Here is a 21,453-nt window from a genome sequence, read left to right as displayed (position 1 = left end):
CAGCCCCTCGTTAGTCATTATGGAATAAATATTAAAAAAAAAAAAAAAAAAAGGAGGGAATAAAAATAGCAAACAGCGCGTAAATGCAGCGAGGCAGCAGCTGGGAGAGCAGCACGACCGTCCCCCCCCCTCGCCCCGAGCCTGGTACCTGCTGGCTCCTGCCGGGAAGAGTCGGGCTGTTCCTTTGGCACCCGGCTCAGAGCCGTGCCTGGAGCTCTCAGGGCGCTGCCAGGGCTGGTGCCACGCAGAGGGGGCACCCCTTGACCTGCCCCCAGAGCCCTGTGCTCCCCCCCGAGGGGCCCTGCTCCCACCTCGGGGCTAAAATCGCTGTGCTCGGGCCCCCAGACCTGCTGGGGGACCTCTGGCTGGGGGGAGACAAGGGTGCTTTTGTCATTCCTGTGCCAGGCTCGGGCTGTTCCCTGCCTGGGACAGGGGCTTGTCCTCACCTGGGAAGCTGCTGAGAGCACAAGGTGATGTCCTGGGAAGGGGCTGGAGCAGCAGGAGCAGCTGAGGGAGCTGGGGGGGCTCAGCCTGGAGAAAAGGAGGCTCAGGGGGGACCTTCTGGCTCTGCAACCCCCTGACAGGAGGGGGGAGCTGCCAGGGAACAAGGGACAGGAGGAGAGGGAACGGCCTCCAGCTGTGCCAGGGGAGGCTCAGGTTGGACATCAGGAGGAATTTCTCCCTGGAAAGGGTTGGTTAAACATTGGAACTGCCCAGGGAGGTTTGGAGTGCCCAGCCCTGGAGGTGCCCAGGGAAGGCCTGGCCGTGGCACTCAGAGCTCTGGGCTGGGGGATGAGGTGGGGATGGGGCACAGGGGGGACTCTGTGGCCTTGGAGGGCTTTTCCCACCTGGATAACTCTGTGGTGCTGTTTTCTCCAGCCAGGAGGTTCCTGCTCTCTTTGAGCCTCCCGAGCTGAAGAGCTGCAATGTTTTATTCCTTCCCCTTCGCTCCCACCAGATGCAGAGCAGTGCAGTTTAACTGCCATGGATATTCCTATCCCTGCAGAATTCCCTTTGCTCTGTGACATACACACGTTCCAGGAGCCCTGTTATCCATACAGAATCCTGCAGGCATCCCAGGAGAGGCACCTTCCTGCTCACACACCCTTGGGAATGTTTGTTCAACCTTTGTCCCCGAGCTCTGGCACCTGCTGAGGGACTCAGGAATTCACTGGGCTGTGGAATTTCTCCCCTGGCTCAGTTTTCAGAACCTGTCCCTGAGCCCCAGCTCCTGGGTTATTCCCATCCCTAAGCACAGGCTCTCCCTCGAGACAGAGACTGTCACTGAAGGGGAAAATGGGTAGAAAAGCCAAAAACACTTGTCCCAGCCAGTCCCTGGTACAGTGGAAGGTGTCCCTGGCCACAGTAGGGGAGTGAAACAAGATGATCTTTCAGGTTCCTTCCCACCCAAACCATTCTGGGAATTCAGAGGGGCTGGCACTGGAATTTAAGCAGCCTGGTTGCAGGGAAGGCCTGGACAACCCCCCCAGTGCTGACCACACCCAAACCCCAAAGCAAACTGAACGCCCAGAACTCATTGTCCAGGAGTTCAATGTTTCCAAGCCTCCTCAAGCACAAACCACCCCTGGAGAGGGATGTGGGAACAGGGGTATCACATTCCCTGCACATTCCTGCAAAGCCTTTCCCCGTGACTGCACCACCCCCCAACTCCACACAGCACTGGGGGCTGAGGCTGAAGGTCAGATCCTCCTCCTCAGCAGGGAATCCTCAGCTCAGGGCCCTCCCTGCCCACTGAAGTGGCTCCATTCCCATTCCCAGGGGACATCCCGGCCCCTGCTGAACCACCACAGAACCACAAGGAGCCTTCCATTGTCTTCAACACCTTCCATATTTAATTTATTTAGATATTCTCTACATTAAAGTATTTTCATGCCAACACTTCCAACCTCCCACTCCGACCTCGAGAAAAAAAGAAAAAAAGAAAAAAAAAGAGAGACTTGACACAGCTTTGGGTGGAATGCACTGGAATAGAGTCGCTGCTGCAGCCACAGAAAACACAGAACTGGGGAGAGCTGCACATGGAGACGGCAGGGAGCTGGAATTAGCACACTCTGGCAGCCCAGGCCTGTTCACACCTCCCCAGACAGGCACTGAAGGCGTTCAGAGAGGTGCAACATGCCTTGGTGAGCCAGACCAGAGCTCAGACTCGTGTGAAGCCTGGGAAAAAGCGTGGAAGTCTGCCAGCAGCAGGGCCTGGAGCCTCGTCTGAACCCGCTGGAAAAAGAACAGCCCGGAATTGCCTGGCCAGGATTGCAGTGTTTGGGAATGCTGAGCTCAGGGCCAGTCAAATCCGGGCCTGGAGTGCAAACCACAGCAGCTTCAGACACAGCACGGGCCCAGCACACCCAGAGCAGGATTCAAAATATCCTTTCTGACACTAAAACCTGTTTGGTTTGGGTTTTTTTCCTCCTGTTGCATCATTTAGTGCAGGACATTCTGTAAAAGCTGAGTTCCCACCTGTGTCAGGTTTAAGGTGGGTTTTCTCACCCCTCAGAATCCCCTTCAGCAGCAGCACAAAGCCTTGAATTACCAGCAGTTGTGGTGACACTTCTGAGCTCAGAATCACTTGAGCTGCTGGTTTGTGTCCCTGGCATTTCCAGAATTCAAAGAAAAAAAGGGTTAAGTAGGAAACTTAGTCTGCAAACTTCAATTTAAAACCTTTAATTCAGTAATTATGCTACTTCCAGGTAGCAACTCACTGGCCTGTGTCCTCTGAAAGACCCTTTGCTGGTGGAAAAGCCCCCAGCATTTGCCTCCTCGTGTCCTCAGCTCACACAAACCTTTCAGAACCTTAAGCCACGGCTCAGAACTTGCATTTTCCAGACAGGAATGTTGTCATGCAAGTCACGTTTGCTCTTTCATGCTCCCCTAAACCACAGTGTGCAAGCAAAGATTTGCAGTTTCTGGTGATCCTCAAGACAACTCCCCTGAAACGCCCCCAAAAGGTTCAGCTCAGGAAGAAACCAAACCTGGTGGTGGCTATTGCACATTTGTAAGAGCTGGCCTAAGTGTTCTCCTGGAGAAGGGATATTTTAAAAGCTGGTCTCAGTGGACATGGGCACACTGGCAGGGGTGTCACCTACTCCTGGCTCTGAATCCTAAAAGGGCGACGAGTAAACACCAACACATGGGGACAGGAACCAAACCAGCACCTCACAGAGCAGGGGCAGGGGGGGCAGGGTTAGTGCTTTGCAGTGGAATCCCGGGGGTAGAACTCGGCCAGCGTTGTCTGGGGGATCCTCTTGAGCATCTCCTTGGGGAAGATGCGCAGGAGCTGCCAGCCGATGTCCAGGGTCTCGTACACCGTGCGGTTCTCGTAGGGACCTGCACAACAGCCACCCGGGGGATGAGGGGCAGGGGAAGGAGCCCCGAGGTGCTGGTGCCCGCTGGGATGTGCTGGGACACCTCACTCACCCTGAGCAATGAAGTTCTTCTCGAACTTCTGCAGGAACTCCAGGTAGAGCAGGTCGTCGGAGGTGAGGGCTTCCTCCCCGACCACGGCCTTCATGGCCTGCACGTCCTTCCCGATGGCGTAGCAGGCGTACTGGGGGGACAGGGAGGGATCCAAAGGGCTCTGAACGGCACCAGTCCCACCCCTGCCACGGGCAGGGACACCTCCCACTAGCCCAGCCTGCTCCAACCTGGCCTCAGACACTTCCAGGGATCCAGGGGCAGCCACAGCTTCTCTGGGGATTCTATCCCAGCCCTTCCCCAACCTCACAAGGAGGAATTCCTTCCCAATATTTTACCTAACCCTGCCCTCCGGCAGTGTGAAGCCATTCTCCCTTGTCCTGTCCCTCCATCCCTTGTTTCAAGTCCCTCTCCAGCTCTCCTGGAGCCCCTTCAGGCACTGGAATCCTTGGAGCCTTCTCTTCTCCAAGTGAACACCCCCAGCCCTCACAGCAGAGCTTCCATCCCTCTCATCATCTTCATGGCCCATCATCCACATAATTTCTGTTCCAACTCCAAGGGTCTCCCTAAACACCCAGTCAGTGCCTTAAAGCAGCCTCAGGGATGTTGTGGATCACAACTGCTTGGCATGTTCTTTACAGGCTGGGCAGCCAAAGGTGGATTTGGAATATGGCTCTGCTGTCCCAGGGAGGTTTGTACCCACCAGCTGGTTGGACACATCAGCATGATCCTTCCTGGTCATCCCCTCCCCAATAGCTGACTTCATCAGTCGAGACAAGGAGGGCAGGACGTTGATGGGTGGGTAAATCTGGGGGAGAAACATCCAGGAATTAACAGGAATACTTAAAAACACCCCAAAGAGTAATCTTAAATACACCCTAAGTGTTGCAGCACACACCTGTCTGTTATGCAGCTGCCTGTCCACGTAGATCTGTCCCTCAGTGATGTACCCAGTCAGGTCAGGGATAGGATGAGTGATATCTATGGGGGGGAAAAAAAAAATGGTTTGACAGTTTTCAGCCCTTTTATATCCATTTTAGCACTGATGCAGCAGCTTTTTGCCGTTAGGTGACTTCTGAAGTACAAAGCCATCACTGATTCCCTCCATTTATCCCCTAAGTGCTCTTGGATCGGGGCAAAGCACTTATTAGCACCACAGAGAAAGCAGCCAACAGCTGCAGTGTTCCAGAGGGAAGCTGAAGGCCAGCGTGTTGCCCAGAGCAGCTCACTCACCGTCGTTGGGCATGGTGAGGATGGGGATCTGGGTGATGGAGCCGTTCCTGCCCTCCACGCGCCCCGCGCGCTCGTAGATGGTGGCCAGGTCGGTGTACATGTACCCCGGGAAGCCCCGGCGCCCAGGAACCTCCTCCCGGGCTGCTGACACCTGGGGAACACCACAAAACATTCCCAGGAAGGCAGGTCACCCCCTCTGGAGCTGCTGTCTCCCCACATTTAGCTGCACTAAGTCACTTGAAGTACCCCATCCTGTGAAATGCAGCCACACGAACCCCCCCGAGTCACCACGACCCTTTTGATAAGATGCCAAGGCAAAACCAAAATGATGGTGTCAAACTGCTAATTCATGGAATCATGGACTGGGGTGGGTTGGAAGGGACCTTAAAGATCACCCAGTTCCACCCCCTGCCACGGGCAGGGACACCTTCCATGGGCAGGGACACCTTCCATGGGCAGGGACACCTTCCATGGGCAGGGACACCTTCCACTGGACCAGGCTGCTCAGAGCTCCATCCAGCTTGGCCTTGGACACCTCCAGGCATGGAATTGCCACCAGCCCATTAAATTTAGCTCTGACATCCCACTGAGCACCAGCACTCACCGAAAGCCTCCCTGGCTATTTAAGAGCACTGCAGTGAACATTAACTGCAGCAGCCTCAGCAGAAGTTTGGATTCTCACTTTCCACCACAAACCCTGGCTGCCAACCCCCAGCTCGTTAACGAGCGGGGTAATTAACACCTTAATGGCCACGTACCTCCCGCAGGGCCTCAGCATAGGAGCTCATGTCTGTCAGGATGACCAGCACGTGCTTCTCACACTGGTAAGCCAGGAACTCTGCAGTTGTCAGGGCCAGCCGGGGGGTGATGATGCGCTCGATGCTGCGGCACAACGCGGCGCGAGCCGGGATTTAGGGATGGCAAGGGACGGGTTGGGAGCTGCAAGCAGCTCAGAATCTGCTGCTGCTGCACCCACTGGAGCACCAGCACAGCTCCTTTTCCCAGCCAGCAGGGCTGTAAGTACTCACGTTGGGTCGTTGGCCAGGTTGAGGAACAGGCACACGTTGTCCATGGAGCCGTTCTCCTCGAAGTCGGATTTGAAGAACCGGGCGGTCTCCATGTTCACCTAAACCACAGCAGGGAGGCATCACTTCCACACTCCAGCTTAGGACATTCTGCATCACATTAAGGTCTGAGCACCTCGTTAATCATCCACAACAAGGCTCTCCACCATGGAGGCTCCTCTGCATTCCCAGAATAAGTAACTTCTAGAATTCCAGGCTGGAGATCAAGTTCAAGACACTTTATCCTGATCAGACACACTTTGTTGGAGCCATGGAATGGTTTGGGTTGGAAGGGGCCTCAAAGCCCATCCAGTCCCACCCCCTGCCATGGGCAGGGACACCTTCCACTAGCCCAGGCTGCTCCAACCTGGCCTTGGACACCTCCAGGGACGGGGCAGCCACAGCTTCTCTGACCAACCTGTGCCAGGGCCAAACAGGGTTCAGCACTTCTGCCCTTTGGGATTTTCAGCCATTCAACCTCTAGTTGCATTCACATAAAACCTTCTTACAGTACTTCAGCTGCTCTCACAATTCCCAGTTATTGCTCCCTCCAGCTCCATGGACTCACCCCCATAGCAGCAAACACGATGGCAAAGTTCTCCTCACTGTAGTCCATCACATCTTTGGATTTCTTCACCAAGCCAGCCTGGCGACAGATCTGAGCTGCAATCTGGGGAGAAAACATTCCAGTCTTTGCATCTGATGCTGCTGCACAGCCCAGAACTTCATTTCATTGACTTTTAACCCCAGTGAAACACAAGCAAACAGTTCAGAGAGGCTCTGAGTGCTCACCTCGTTGTGGGGCAGCCCAGCAGCTGAGAAGATGGGGATTTTCTGGCCCCTGGCAATACTGTTCATGCCATCTATAGCTGAAATCCCAGTCTGGATCATTTCTTCTGGGTAGATACGACACTGGGGGTTGATGGGCTGACCTGTTGGGTTTTTTTTAAGAGAATATGTTATTCCCTATATGTGTTTGAAGCTTTATTAAACAACTGCTCAAGAGGTACCAACCCCACTGTGAGGCCAACAAATCTTTACATGCACCTGGTCACACCTGAGGAGATGCCAAGGCTCTGGAATTCTGTGGTCATGTCACTGATAAGAATTATTTACAGAAAACCCTGCCAGTTACCAGTTAATCACCTCTGGAGCCTGTACAATTAAGTCTACAAATAATAAAGAACAGTCTCCAAGCACTGCAGAAAACTGCTCTTTTCTGCTGCTGCGTCCTCCTGCACTTGTGCAACTTGATTTGAGTTTGATGCCACACCTAATTAAAGATAAGATTAAGCTCCTCCTAAGTTAGATCCTGTGTTCTAACCCAAATCTACTGTAACATTCAGAAAACAGACACACTAAATTTGTCTCTTAACTCCCCACCAGAAACTCATTAAGAGCACAGAACATACCCATAATGTCCAGGAAATCTTCAGCCAAGACAATGGGGCCTCTGTCTATAGGTTTTCCTGATCCATTGAACACTCTGCCTGTAAGAAACAGCAATAAAAATGTAAATTACTGTGACAATAAGTTCCCAGGAGATAGATCTGCCCAGCCCTCAAAGCACTGTGCCCTCACCAAGCATGTCCTCCGAGACCGGGGTCCGCAGGATGTCCCCGGTGAACTCACAGGAGGTTTTCTTGGCATCAATCCCTGAAGTGCCTTCAAATACCTGCAAATATGGCAGAAAAGGGTAAATAAAAACACAGGAAAAGGGTGTTGTGCTTCACAGAGTAACACCTGAGTGCTGCCTCCCAGCAGGAGCCCCTGCTCTGCAAAGGGCTGCGAGAGCAGCTCTGCTGCCACAAAACATCAACCCCCCCCCACTTTTAACAAAATTCATGAATTACACCAACAAAATTGGAGCCACTCCTTTCATCTCAGGTGTTTCCCTTTGCCAACAGGGTAAAGTTCTTCAGATAAGAAGAATATTAACAAGACACAGCTCTTTAGAAGAAAGACAGCAGCCACAGCAGAGCGGCTGATCCTGAACCTAATACTGTAGCTTACAGTGGATTCCTTTAATCCAGCAGCAAAGAAATCCATGGGGGATGCAAATAAAAATGTCCCTGTGCTCCACTTTGCAGTCTTTTCAAGTTATTCATCCCACTGGCACTCGGAATAAGTCGGTGATTTATTTCTTTTTCATTTCCAGTGCCAAAAGAACAAATCTCAGGACAGATTTGACTTGGCTCAGATGCACCCTGATTAATAAAATACTAATAAAACATGCAACAAGAGGCACTCCTGTTGATACCTGAACCACAGCTTTGGAGCCACTGACTTCCAGGACCTGCCCACTCCTCCTTGTGCCATCGGGAAGGGTCAGGTGGACGATCTCTGCATACCTGGGGAACTGAGGGGGAACAAACAGAGAGTGGAAAACATCAAAATCCCACAGTCAGGAAACAAAAGCTGCCAGTTTTAAGCAAGCTTAAGCCTAGAAACTACTCGATTTTTAAGAATAATTTCATCATCAGAACAAAACTCGTTCCAAGCACACTAAATCTCTGGGGCTAAAGCAATTTTTACATGAATATACAGTGTTTGCAGAGTGGCAGAATCAGTTCTGAACACCCAGGTAGCCCTGAGACAGCAACAGAAAGCCACAGGAGAAAAACCTGCAGCAGTTGTTTGCCTTCTTGAAAACAAGCCAGAAGGGTTCAGAGTTTCCTTTCACAGAGCACTTATTTGGAAACAGAAAGGTCAGGAACAAAGCAAACAGGTGGATTTCAGCGTTAAAGTTTAAAACAACATTCCGGGGGTTTTGGTAAAACTGAAACACTGTTCCCTTTCTTTCCCCAGCAGCCTCAAGGGCACGGACACCCCTCCCCAGCCTCAGAGCCACGTTCTCAGCAGCCAGAAGGGGATTAAAATTGCTCTGTGGACGCCAGAATTTCCCACCAGTCTTCATTTAACCTGCCCCAGCTTTGCTTGGAAATTCTCCCTTTAAAAAAAAAAGCTTCATTAAGATGCAAGTTTTTACCTTGACTTGATCCAGGATAACCAGGGGCCCGTTCACACCAGAGACAGTTTTATAGGCTGGAAAAAAAAAAACAAGCCCCAAGTCAGGTGGTGCTGCCTTAGAAACATCCTAGATCAAGTTTTCCCAGTTCCATGCTTATCACCAGGCTCAGGTTTGCAGTCGTGGGGCTCCATTTCTGTGTTTATAATGAACTCTTCCAGAAGGATCAGGTATGGAATTGTGTGTCCAGCATTTCCTGCTGCTTCCTGCAAAGCCCCCCCCGAGGTGACCCTAAAATCCTGCTGGGCTTTTGTCAATCATAAAAATTCACTACAAATCTGCAGCCAGGGATAAAATGAGCCTGGAGCAACCTGGGCTAGTGGAAGGTGTCCCTGGCCATGGCAGGGGGTGGGACTGGATGGGCTTTGAGATCCTTTCCAGCCCAAAGCATTCCATGATTTTATGATTCCAGCCGAGGATATTCCATGATTTTGCAGAGCCCAGGGGGAAAGCTGTGAAAAGGCAGCAAATCCTGCTCCAGGGATGCACCCCAAGGATCCAGGGATGGGCACACAGCAGGATGCAGGGATATACACCCCCCAGGATGCAGCTGGAGCCGAGCACCACTCGACCCACAGAAAGAAGAACTATTGAGTCAGAGCCCTCTGAGGGTCACGAGGTGCAGTGACCACAAGTGTGACAGTTCCCCACTTCTCCTGGGAGAGGGGAATGAGCCACTGGAGCCACACCAGATCACAGATTCCACCAGCTGCAGGGAAGCATCCAGGGCCTCTCCAGCCTGGCAGCTCCCCAGGCCGTGTGTGCACCATCAACAAGGTGCTGTTTACACTGCAATAAACACCCTGAATGTTGCAATGTGATATCTTAACAGGCAACAATCAAACTGAGGGGAGCTCAGGGCAGGAGCTGGGCCAGGGACTGAACTCCAGTTCCTCAGTTTTACTCCTAAAATCGTCCTGAACGCTCTGAGACAAAACACGTGTCCCTTAATGAGAAGCAGCAGCTGAGCTGCTCCTGCCACCTGAGCAGGGAGGGATCACCCAGACACCATCCACGAGGGCTCTGCTCACACTCCCAGGGTTTGCAGGCCACGGAAAACATGACCCTGAGCGGAGCTTTTCATCCCATGACTGCCTCATGAGCTCTGCTTCCTCAATCCACCCACAGGGCTCCCACCCCCTGCTCTGTCCACGGGAAAACACTTCCCTGGCATCCAGCAGGATCACTCAGCACCAATCCCCCAGGAAAGCAGCTCAACCCCCACTCCAAATTCCCCTTTCCATTCTGATCAACCAGTTCCACGATGAACCAAAAGCAACTGGAAATATTTTCCATACCCTGCTTGACGTCAGTTCAGGTCAAAGCCAGAATGGAAAAATCTGGATAGAACATGGAGTCACCTTGGCTCCAACGCCTTGGGAGAGGCTGGAATTGCAAAGATTGGCTTCTCAACCTGAGTGACTTTTCCAGGAGCTCCTGGGCACCCCCCTGCAGGTCCTGGTGCCATTCAGGGCACAGGTGGAGTCACTGCCAGGAAAAACACCCCTTCCCACAGCGCTGCAACGAGGAGATTTTTACAAGGTTCCCGGATTTCCCCTTTTTCACCGGATTTCTCAAGGCAGCGTTGAAGGATGCCGCACCCGCACCATTCACAGCCACTTCCCGTTCCTGCTGCCAACGCCGGGTTCCCAGGAAGGCCCTGGAGCGGCCCGTGTTCCTCGGGAGCCCGCTCTGGGGCAGGACACGGTGATTAATCAATACCAATTAACAGCCCCACTGCAGCCGGACCCCGGCCCGCCGCCCTCGAACGCTGCGGGGAAGGCTCAGGGAAGCCCCAGACGGCTCTGAAGGGCCCAGGCCCAGGCGGTCCTGCCGCGGGCAGCCGCCCGAGGGGCTGTGCGCGGCCGCCGAGCGGGGCCGATCCCCCTCCCCCGCGACCCCCCGCGTTGTCCCGGCGCCCCCGCACTCACTGAGGCGCGGCTGGGACAGGAAGTCTCGGGTGAGGGCCGCCGCCTGCTCGCGGGGCCCGCCGGGCCCGGCGCCGTTCACGGCCCCGCGCAGCGCCCGCACCGCCGCCATCTTGGACCGCGACCGCAGCGCCGCGACTGCGCAGGCGCGTTATAGCGCGGGGCGGACCACGCCCACCTCGGGGGACACGCCCATCGCGGAGGGTCACGCCCACCACACAGGCCACGCCCACCGGAGCTGACCCGGGTGCTGGGGGGGGAACGGGAATGGGGAAAGGAAAAGGGAATGGGAATGGGAACGGGAATGGGAACGGGAATGGGAGTGGGAATGGGAATGGGAATGGGAATGGGAATGGGAAAAGGGAAGGGAGAGGGAAAGAGGGAGAGGGAAAGGAATAGGAGAAAGAAAGAAAAAGAAAGAAAAGAAAAAGAAAAGAAAAAGAAAAAGAAAAGGAAAAGAAAAGGAAAAGAAAAGAAAAGAAAAGAAAAGAAAAGAAAAGAAAAGAAAAGAAAAGAAAAGAAAAGAAAAGAAAAGAAAAGAAAAGAAAAGAAAAGAAAAGAAAAGAAAAGAAAAGAAAAGAAAAGAAAAGAAAAGAAAAGAAAAGAAAAGAAAAGAAAAGAAAAGAAAAGAGGAAAAGGAAAGGCAACAGGAAAGGCAAAAGGAAAATTAAAGAGGAAAAGGGGTTAAGAAAAAGAGAAAGGGGAAAGGGAAAAGGTAAAGAAGTTAAGGGAAAGGAAAAATAAAGGAGAAGGAGAAGGAGAAGGAGAAGGAGAAGGAGAAGGAGAAGGAGAAGGAGAAGGAGAAGGAGAAGGAGAAGGAGAAGGAGAAGGAGAAGGAGAAGGAGAAGGAGAAGGAGAAGGAGAAGGAGAAGGAGAAGGAGAAGGAGAAGGAGAAGGGGGTCTCCACATGCCCTCCTCACCTGAGGAGCCTCTGGCTCCTCTCCCAGGCAGCCCCGGGCCCAGCCCGGCAGTTCTGGGCTCCCTCAGCAGATGGTGGTGCTGCACTGCTCATCCTCTGCCTCCTCTCCACACGCTGGGAAAGTCATTTCCAGGCCCAGGCATTCAATTCTCCGCTCATGAAATATATTTAAAGGCTTCAACTCCTGCTCTAATGCTCACCCAGGGAATTTCTGGGCAGGATGTTCTCATCTCACCTCCTTGGCAATGGTTTTGGGCCAGGCAGGAGCAGACAAACGGCCTCAGTGGCAGATTTATGTGCCAAGGGAGGAAAGGTGAATATGTTTGGGATTTATTTCCCCTCCCTGCCGTAAATCTCTGTGTCCTGAACGAATGATGGCATCGCTTTTGGGGTTTAAAAAAGAAATCATGGGGCAAAGTGTCAAAAGTTTAAGGAAACAGAAATGATGGAATAAAAGAGATCCCGCTGTGAGTGGCCTTTGCAGCAGCTCCCCTGTGCCTGGAGATGAATTTCCAGCCAGCTTTGCCTGGTTAATCCAAGAACTATCTCCCTGTCCCTGCAGGCAGAACAGACAGGGAGAGGCCGTGGGGAGGTGCCCCACTGGCAGAATCCCGTGGGAGGAGGAGAGGGGGGACCACAAAGAGCTGAACATCCCCCAGAGCTCTGAGAAAGCTCCAGGCAGGGGTTTGGGTGCCTGGGGCCAGCCCAGGGTTGGATGAGAGCTGGAGAGCTGAGGACAAACACTCCTGGCTCCCAGCCCAGTGCCCTGCCCTGCTGACGCAGAGCAGAGCCAGCTGCAGGGCTCAGGGGCACTTGTTTGAGGTTCCAGTTAGATCTCCGTGGACCAGGGACACTCACATCCTCTCCAGAGAACAGGGAACCATAAATCCAGGGAGGATTCATCCACCAAGGCAGCGGCTCCGGCTCCGATGGGTGGCAGGGTAAGGGACCATTTTCCTCTGCTCCTCACCCCAGGTTTGCAGGGAGAGGGGCCAGGGTTTGTGCTGGAGGTGTTAATCTACGTGTCTTTATTGCCTCTGCTCCCTTACTCTTCCTCTCTGTCTCATTTTTGTACCTCTGTGTTCTTCTCTGGCGTTAATTCTGTTATTTGGTGTTTACCTGGAGGCACTGGGAGAACCAGCCCTGTTTCCCAGCTCAGTGACACTCACGTTTGAAGATAAAGCATTTGGAGTGTTTGCTTTTTTATAATTAAAAAATGACAACTGTCACTGCCTGGGATTCCAGGAAACCACAGGGTTTTTTTGGGAAGAGGGATAGTTCGAGCTCAGCTCCATTAATTTTGCCACTCAGTCCCTTGTTCCCAAGAGCTGTGAGAGCGTTAATGGTTAATTGGTTGGCTTAATGCAAGTTTCTGATGGGCATTTTTGGTGTGAGCAGTGTTCCCTCAGCCCTGATCTCCCTCACTTACATCAGGCTTTGAAGTCCTGGATCTTGCCCTGACATTTCAATTAGGTCAGATAAAAAGACACGGAAGGTAAAATGAATTTCCTTTGAGGCCGAATTTAATCTCCAAAGAACAAACACGGAATAAAAGATGTCGAGATTACCTCAGATAAGCTGGAGGGTCGATCTGTGCCTGGAGTCTTTGGGAGGAGACCGAAAGGATGCCTTGAAGCAGGTACAAGACGTCTCAGGAGAGGGGAAATGGTTGGAGCACCACTCCAGCTGTGAATTTAAAAGCAAGCCTGATGAAAACACGGGCTTTGATAGTGAAGCTGGTGGTCCCAGCTCCTGGGGAAAGGACATAGGTTCTGGGAATGGCCCCCAGCTCCTGGGGAAAGCAAAGCACACAGGTTCTGGGAATGGCCCCCAGCTCCTGGGGAAAGCAAAGCACACAGGTTCTGGGAATGGCCCCCAGCTCCTGGGGCCACACTCGGTGCCCCCGGGAGCTGCTTTCCCGAGGGAGCAGCCGTGAGCTGTGGGAGGAGTGACCCGGAGTGTTCTCTTTAAAGGTGCTCAGAGCCCCTCACCCCTGAGCCCAGGAGCCCCCCGGAGCGCTGGCCATGCCCCTGGCTGTGCCCTCAGCCCCCCAGCACCCCCCCCAGCGCTGGCTGGCCCAGAGCAGGGGGTCCCCGAGGCTGGTGCTGGTGGTGGTGTTCGTGGCACTGCTGCTGGACAACATGCTGCTGACCGTCGTGGGTAGGGGGGCTCTGGGGGGGCTGCCTGGAGGGGACAGGGCTGGACCCTTGGGGGGGCTGCTCAGGGGGGCAGTGTGGGGTTCTCTGAGGGTACAGCAAAGGGAGGGGTCCTTTGGGGGCTGTCTCGGGGGCACAGCATGGGGTTGGGTTCTTTGGGGGCTGCTCAGGGCACTCTTGGGGGGTGCATGGGGGTACAGCGAGGGGATGGGTCCTTCAGGGGTTGTCTTGGGGGTACAGCAAGGGGATGGGTCCCTGGGGGGCTGTCTCGGGGTCTCAGCTCCTCTGTGGGTCTCTGGGTGATGCCAGCGGGGTCCCTGCTCAGGGCTGGGTGCTGGCAGCTCAGCTTGGCTCTGTGCCGAGCCAGGAAAGGGAGGAAAATCCCCAACTAATCCCTTCCCCGTCTTCTCCCCCAGTGCCCATCGTGCCCACCTTCCTCTACACCACCGAGTACCAAGGTGCCAACAGCTCCATGGCCACAGCCCAGCCCGAGCCAGCTCCTCCAGCCCTGAAGGCTCCTCCTTTCTCCTCCTTGTTCTCCTACTTTGCCAACACCACGGTGCCTGTCTGGGGCTCTGACAGCCCCCCAGAGGTGCCCAGTGGGACGGAGAGCAGCCTCCCAGCACGGCCCCCCAGCAGCCCCCCTGCACCCCCGAGGGGCTGCCCCGAGGGGGACGACTTCCTCACCAGGGAGAACGTCCGTGTGGGGCTGCTCTTTGCCTCCAAGGCTCTGGTCCAGCTGCTGGTCAACCCCTGCGTGGGCCTCCTGACCAACAGGTAGGTCACAGAGCCGGGTTTGTGGCAGGAGCCACCACGGGGCTGAGCTGCTGCAGCTGTGGGATTAGAGGAACTGGGGAGAATGTATCCCTGAAAATAGCAGGAATTGTACCTGTTCTGAAAGCCTGCCCGTGGTTTGTGAGTTTATATCCCGATCTAAACCTCACTAATGCTCTCCTCAGGTGCTGGCAGGTGCTGTTTGGTGCCAGTAAGCACCAAACAAACAAACACAGCCTCCCAGCCTGCCATGGTACAATGCTGTTTTCAGATCCCCTTGGCCTGTGTCTCCTGCAGACACCGTGAGCTGAGCTGGGGTGGGAGAGCCGAGCCATGGCTTTGGGTGGGCTCTGCAGGGGGGCACTGGGGCACTGACCAGCCCTTGGGGGCTCACCCACCCGTTCAGGAGACACTTCCCAGCCCACAGAGAGCTGTGTGTTAAGGCTGGGCAGCGAGGCCACATGTCAAAGCTCCCGCTGAGCTGGTGCCTCTTTTGTTCCCTTTCCAGGATAGGATACCACATCCCCATGTTTGTGGGGTTCTCCATCATGTTCCTCTCCACAGTCAGTGAGTATTGCCCTTCCCTCTGCCCTTCCCTGGCACCAGGAAATCCTCTGGGCTGTGCCCTCCCTGCTGTCCCCGAGGAGGAGAAAGGAGGGAGAGCAGAGCAACCCAGAACGGAGTGACGAGAAAGGACGAGGAGCCCTCTCTCCCTTTGCCCCCTCCAGCGCCCAAAGGGGTGCCAGCTGAGGCCAGTCTCACCCTCTGCAGGGTTTTCAGGCCCAGCCTGATGCAGCTCTCCCCTCTCTCTGCAGTGTTTGCTTTCTCAGGCACCTACACCCTGCTGTTCATCGCCCGGGCCCTCCAAGGCGTGGGCTCCTCCTTCTCATCAGTGGCAGGTAAATGTTTCAGCTTTGTCCCCGTGTCAGCTCCCCCTGTTTGGGTTCAACTGTCATCCTCCTCCTCCTGCTCCTCCTCACTGGGCCTGCCTGGCTGGTGCAAACAGGGCACCCCAAAAGAGAGGAGCCCACCGCCATGGAACCACGTGTCCTGTGCTCTCTCCCCGCTCCCAGGGCTGGGAATGCTGGCCAGCGTGTACACAGACGACTCTGAGAGGGGCAGTGCCATGGGCATCGCCCTGGGAGGCCTGGCCTTGGGCGTGCTGAGTAAGGACACCTCGATCCCAGTGGGATTTAGGACAGCACCTCCACCCTGGATGTGCCCCTTCCCCGTCCCATGGGCTCGGCTGGGTGTCCTGCTCCCTCCCCCTGCCCTCCCTCCGTGGGACCCCACACCTTCCAACCACATTTTCCCCCCCAAAACACCCCCCAGGGACCCGGAGGGGGCAGCTGGGGGCGGTGGCACTGCCCTGCTGTGACACAGCCTCTCCCTTGCAGTCGGGGCACCCTTCGGGAGCGTCATGTACGAATTCGCCGGGAAATCCTCTCCCTTCCTGGTGCTGGCATTCCTCGCCCTCTTGGATGGAGGTGAGAGGCCACGTGGTTTATGCCTGCCAAAAAAACCCCACCAAAAACCACCATGTGAAAAGGTTTCAGTGTGGGTGTTCTGGGGAGGATCTGAGAGAAGGGAGAACGTGAACACAGGACGGGTGACACCATCAGCACTGGTTGTTCTGTTAGTGCTGAATCCCATGGTTTCTATCTCCAGATGACTGACACAGCAATATGTAAGAATTAATCCCTCATTACTTAATGAACCCCCCAATTGCTTTCATGGCTTGAAAGGCACGTTCAGCAAAGCTCTTTGAGCTGTGAGTTCTTTGGCAAGGCCTTCCTGTCTGCAGCCTCTTCATGCCACGAAGGAATCAGGCTTTGCCAGCATAAACGGTGTCCTGTGCTTCCTCCCATCACTGTGTCAGAGATAAAGAGCCTTCCCAGTGCCACAGCAAAGTCACAGGCAGCAGGAATGTGCCTTTTCTGTGGGAAGTACTGAGCTAATTAAATTACAGTCCCAGTTACCATCTTTGCCCAGATGTGAGGCAAGATATCTGTAATGAAGCGTGTAAGAGCCTCTGAAAAACAAAATGTAGGCCTCATACATACCAGACTTTCTGGTTTAATCCCATTCTTTTCCATATCCAATTCCTGTCATGCTCTGGTGGCCTCTCCCAGCTGGCAGCCAGGCGAGAGCATTTGCACTTTTGACTGCTCAGGGGTTGACAAAACCCTTCCAACACACTCCACCCTGGGCAGTTCTGGTGCTCCCTCCCACCTCCTGCCCTACCCCAGACACAGTTCCTGCATCCCTGGGGGTTCTGCTGGGGGAAGGGGTGGAGCTGAGGGAAAAGCCAGAGGGGAGAAGGAGGATTGAGGGGGTGTTCTCTCCCCAGCCCTGCAGCTGTGCATCCTGCAGCCCTCCAGGATCTGCCCGGAGGTGAGTACAGCCCTGGGCACCCCTGAGCGCTGCCAGGGGAGGGAGGGGGCAGTGCCAGGGGCCAGGTGAGGGCACACACAGCCCCCAGCCCACGGAACCCCCTTGGACACCCCGCAGAGCACCAAGGCCACCCCAATGTCCACCCTGCTGCGGGACCCCTACATCCTGGTGGCTGCAGGTAAAGGAGGAGGCTGGCACACGCTGAGCCCCCCTGAGTAAAGATTCCCTGCTTGAAACAGCAGCAAAAGTAAAGGCTCAAATGGAGCATTTCTGCCTTTTCTCCCCACCAGGAGCCCTCTGCTTCTCCAACATGGGGGTGGCCATGCTGGAGCCCACCCTGCCCATCTGGATGATGCAGACCATGTGCTCCCCGCAGTGGCAGCTCGGTAGGTCTCGTGCTTTGCAGCCTCCTCTCCCGAGCCTTGGGAGAGTTTAGAATCACGGGATCACTTGGGAAAGACCTCCCAGGTCACCGAGTCCAACCTGGGACCCGTCCCCGCCGTGCCAACCAGCCCGGAGCACCGAGTGCCACGTCCAGTTTTTTCTTGGGCACAGCTCCAGGGATCGAAGAACCACGTCCTGCTTGGGCACTGCGAGCTGGAGTGAAAGATCTTTTATATCATTCCAAAAAAAAAAAGAAAGAAGAAAACAGATGACCTCACACGTGTGGGGGGGGCAGCAATCCCAGGCTGTGCTCCAGTTCCAGCTGGAAATTCCTCAGTGGTGGCTGCACGATGTGCCTTGCTCTGTTATTGAAAAAACTGCACGGAACCAGGCTCCCCACAAGGGCAATAACGGGGAGGGGAGGCTGTTTGGGAAGCCTGTGGAAGCCCATCTTCTGCAGGGCGGATAATGGGCTCGTGCTGGGCTGCAGTGGTGGAGGCCAGATGGGCTTTGCAGGGGCTGCTCCGAGTGAAACGAGGCCACTCAGGGTGTCCCAGGCAGGGCAGGGCAGGACCTGCTGCTTACCAGCTGCCTGGAAAATGGGATGTGGAGATAACACCGCCTGTGTTTGCTGCAGAAGTAAAAACTAATGGTTATAAAACCCAATTGGCAGAGGAATGACCCCGGGGGTGCCCCGGGCTGCACTTAGATCCCAAATTGGATTCTAGGCTGGGAGCAGGGGGGGGTGAGATTGCTCCTGATCAAATTATCCTCTGGGCAGGCAGGAACATCCATCCAGTAAAAGCAGATGATGCTTCTTTTGAGCAAGGATGGGTGAGGGGGGAGCAGCACCCAAAGATTCTGGTGGTGGGAAGAGGGGGCAGAACTCAGGGGAAAAGAACTCAGGGCTGCCCTGTCACCACTGAGCCCCAGGGGAACCTTTGAGGTGACTTAGAGCACCCAGAGGTCAGCAGACAGCAAAGAAAATCCCAAATACATTCCCTAAGATGTTTGGGTACCTGAGATTCGAGAGCAGTTTGGATTTAGACACAGTCCAACGACAAACCACCACCTCACGTGCTGTTCTGAGCCCAGGAGCCTTCTCTGTTTGTCTCCTTCAGTTCACCCACTCCCATAAAATCTGGGAAAACAACCCTGAAGAGCTTGGACTAAACCTGCAGGATTAACCATGTTCTGTAGCTCTTAGAGAGAGGAGAGAAAATTAAACACAAATCAGTGTGTTCCAATAAGGAAGTTGTCCCAGGGAAATGGAGCTGATCAGTTTTATTTATAGTCAGCGGGAGAGTATATGAAAAATAAACAACTGGTAAAGCAGCAGGCAGAGCAAATATTTAATTTTGAGCTGCATAATGATCCCGGAGCTTTTTACTTAAGCAGTTGTTTTATTCCTCTCTATTTAGCAGATGAAAAGCAGAAGGCAAAGGGGGAAAGGTGGAGGAGGGAGAAACTATGGCAGGAGGGTGTTCAGGTGCCTGTCCTGGCTCGGGACATTCTCCCAGTGAGGGAATGAAAATTGTGCAAATGCCCTGTGTTTTCTTGCGGGTGACACACTGTGTTTGATTCCTCCCCTCTGCCAGGGATGGCGTTCCTCCCCGCCAGCATATCCTACCTCATCGGCACCAACCTCTTCGGGGTCCTGGCCAACAGGATGGGGCGGTGAGTGGGACCAAACCAGAGGTTCTGGCTCAGCCCAGCCCATCCCAGCTGGAATTTCAGCGGGAATGATGCCCGTGGTGCTGTGCAGGCTGAGAACTCCTGCCCTCTCCCCCGCTGCAGGTGGCTGTGCTCCATGGTCGGGATGGCTGTGGTGGGAGTCAGCCTCCTCTGCGTGAGTACCAAGAGCCTGGAAAAGGCTTCGGGGTGGCCAAATTGTGGCCCTCCAGTGCCTGAGGGAGCTGGAAGGAAAGACAGGGAGAGACTTTTTACAAGGGCCAGGGCGAGGGGGAATGGCCTCCCACTGACAGAGGGGAGGTTCAGATCAGAGAGTAGGAAGAAGTTCTACCCTGTGAGGGTGGGGAGGCCCTGGCACAGGTTGCCCAGAGAAGCTGTGGCTGCCCCTGGATCCCTGGAAGTGTCCAAGGGCAGGTTGGAGCAACCTGGGCTAGTGGGACGTGTCCCTGCCCATGGCAGGGGGTGGAACTGGATGAGCTTTAAGGTCCCTCCCAGCTCGAACCATTCCATGATTCCCTGATCTACTCCACGTCTCTCCTCTCAAAGGTACCTCTGGCCACAAACATTTACGGGCTCATCGCCCCCAACGCTGGGCTGGGCTTTGCCATAGGTAAGCTGGGCTTTGCCACAGGTAAGCTGGGCTTTGCCATAGGTAAGTTGGGCTTTGCCATAGATAAGCTGGGCTTTGCCATGGGTAAGTTGGGCTTTGCCATAGGTAAGCTGGGGGTGCTCAGGCTGCTCCAGGGCTCTCTCCCCAGGAGCAGCAGTGCCTGAGCAGCCCCTCCTTGCTCCGGGCAGGAATGGTGGACTCCTCCATGATGCCCATCATGGGTTACCTGGTGGACCTGCGCCACACCTCCGTCTACGGCACCGTCTACGCCATCGCTGACGTGGCCTTTTGCATGGGCTTTGCTGTTGGTAGATGTCCTTCTTTTCCCTTTTTTTTAAAAAACAAGCATACCCCCAAACTTTTTAAACACTCTTTGCCATTATTTTGCTGGTTTTTTGTTTGTTTGTTTTTTTAATATGAAATACTCGCTGATTTGTGGTATTAGAACAACACGGTAAGTTAATAGTAATTATTATTATTTGGATTATCTCAGAGTACACTCATAGCAGTGAGGGAGCTCTTACTCACAGGGGGACTGCTCGGTGTGTATCTCACTCTGGTTATCACCCCCTTTCCTCCACACAACGTTCACCACAACCACCGAGTCCACCACAGGTCCCCCCCAAAGCGGACCAACCTCCCGCTCTCTGGGATTTTTATCCCTTTTCAGCGTTCCAATTTGCAGGTCCCTCCACGGCCGGGGCGATCGTCGGAGCCGTCGGCTTCCCCTGGCTGATGGTCAGCATCGGAGTGACCAACCTGGCCTACGCCCCCCTCTGCTGGTGCCTGCGCAGCCCCCCCGCCAAGGAGGAGAAGATGGTCAGTCTAGGGGGGGTTTATTGGGGTAGAGGGGGTTCACAACCCAGGGATTTGGGGGGAGGTAAGAATAAATTCGCTAGGAATTGCGTCTCCTGGTTTGGGTGCCGCTCTGCCCTCAAAAAGGGACAAAAATCTCAGATAAAACCAGGTGAGTTTAGAGGGTCCTTCCCTTAACTCTCCCTTAACTTGTATTCCCTGGGGAGAAGTTGGTAACTCCTGTTAAGTGTTCAAATTAATCACAGTTTTTACCAAAGCAGGATTTCTCCTCTCCTCCACCCAGGCAATCCTGAGCCAGGAGTGCCCCATGCAACCCCAAAGCTACACCGGGCAGAAACCCCTGCGGGAGTTCCCTCTCTCGGAGGACAGTGACGTGGAGGAGGAAAATGTGGAATAGGCAGTGCAAGGATGTGTGCCCTGCTTCAAAACCAATATTACGGTTACAAACACAGATTCTACGAGCAGTGGATGTACCAGCCTGTCCTGGAGAACAGCTTTGTCCCAGGCACAGCCTGCCCGTGCCAGAGGAGAACACCCCAGGGCTCTGTGAATGTCTTTAAAGCACTGACTGTTCCTGAAAGAAAATGGAGGGGGGAAAAAAAGAAAAAAGAAAATGATATCAGCTCTGGGAGATTTCTCCAGATCCTCCTCTAAACCCCAGGATGAAGCTGTTCTGTAACAACAGGGCACAATCCATCTGTGCCACCGCCCGTAAAGATGTCACTGTAATGTCACTGCTCCACGCTCCTCTGGGGACACTAAAAAAACACTCATTTCTTTTTGCTGTAGCTTGATGTGTCGTGCTGTGTCCGTGCTGCTCAGAGCTGCCTGTGTGTCCTCCCCAACGTACATTAAACGAATTCATTTGTTTGGAGAACTCTAAGAAACTGAGGTGGAAATAAGGTGTAGACTCCTACACAAAAAAAGCCACTTAGATCACTCGTGATTAATGCTATTTACATATATACAAATATATATGTATACACCCATATATATACAAACACATGTATGTACACACACATA

At 54.0% G+C, this 21,453-nt stretch overlaps 2 protein-coding genes across 2 annotated transcripts; one reads left to right on the top strand and one right to left on the bottom strand.

Moving 5' to 3' along the window:
* Positions 1-1,830: 1,830 nt before the first annotated feature.
* ATP6V1B2 (ATPase H+ transporting V1 subunit B2) lies at positions 1,831-10,828 on the bottom strand. The gene is made up of 14 exons (XM_051811863.1): positions 10,689-10,828; positions 8,719-8,774; positions 7,990-8,088; positions 7,311-7,404; positions 7,142-7,219; positions 6,522-6,661; positions 6,298-6,399; positions 5,694-5,791; positions 5,424-5,547; positions 4,666-4,816; positions 4,331-4,413; positions 4,136-4,240; positions 3,436-3,565; positions 1,831-3,345 (listed from the first exon to the last, which is right to left on the bottom strand). The coding sequence occupies exons 1-14, from the start codon at positions 10,795-10,797 to the stop codon at positions 3,203-3,205; spliced, it is 1,512 nt and encodes a 503-aa protein (XP_051667823.1). The 5' UTR covers positions 10,798-10,828; the 3' UTR covers positions 1,831-3,202.
* A 1,571-nt stretch (positions 10,829-12,399) lies between these two features.
* SLC18A1 (solute carrier family 18 member A1) lies at positions 12,400-21,263 on the top strand. Its single transcript, XM_051811867.1, has 16 exons — positions 12,400-12,545; positions 13,578-13,764; positions 14,177-14,537; positions 15,043-15,101; positions 15,350-15,433; positions 15,608-15,700; positions 15,932-16,021; positions 16,885-16,928; positions 17,046-17,106; positions 17,219-17,314; positions 18,911-18,989; positions 19,110-19,161; positions 19,551-19,614; positions 19,803-19,922; positions 20,300-20,433; positions 20,714-21,263. Exons 2-16 carry the CDS (start codon positions 13,629-13,631, stop codon positions 20,825-20,827), a joined length of 1,587 nt encoding a protein of 528 aa, XP_051667827.1. The 5' UTR covers positions 12,400-12,545; positions 13,578-13,628; the 3' UTR covers positions 20,828-21,263.
* Positions 21,264-21,453: the final 190 nt, after the last annotated feature.

The sequence above is a fragment of the Manacus candei genome, unplaced genomic scaffold (assembly GCF_025592945.1).
Source record: "Manacus candei isolate 608988 ecotype Guabito, Panama unplaced genomic scaffold, ASM2559294v1 h1tg000084l, whole genome shotgun sequence".
Lineage (NCBI taxonomy): Eukaryota > Metazoa > Chordata > Aves > Passeriformes > Pipridae > Manacus > Manacus candei.
The sequence above is the reverse complement of the archived record's forward strand: the minus strand, read 5'-3'. Positions and strand labels throughout refer to the sequence as shown.

Excerpts from the sequence above, each read along its gene's own strand:
- SLC18A1 (XM_051811867.1), top strand. The coding sequence starts at position 13,629 with ATGCCCCTGGCTGTGCCCTCAGCCCCCCAGCACCCCCCCCAGCGCTGG. Across the intron at positions 17,107-17,218 it reads CTACATCCTGGTGGCTGCAG|GAGCCCTCTGCTTCTCCAAC; the intron begins GTAAAGGAGGAG and ends TCTCCCCACCAG. Across the intron at positions 17,315-18,910 it reads CTCCCCGCAGTGGCAGCTCG|GGATGGCGTTCCTCCCCGCC; the intron begins GTAGGTCTCGTG and ends CCCCTCTGCCAG.
- ATP6V1B2 (XM_051811863.1), bottom strand. The coding sequence starts at position 10,797 with ATGGCGGCGGTGCGGGCGCTGCGCGGGGCCGTGAACGGCGCCGGGCCC. Across the intron at positions 5,548-5,693 it reads AACCTGGCCAACGACCCAAC|CATCGAGCGCATCATCACCC; the intron begins GTGAGTACTTAC and ends GTTGTGCCGCAG. Across the intron at positions 4,817-5,423 it reads ATGCTGAGGCCCTGCGGGAG|GTGTCAGCAGCCCGGGAGGA; the intron begins GTACGTGGCCAT and ends GGTGTTCCCCAG.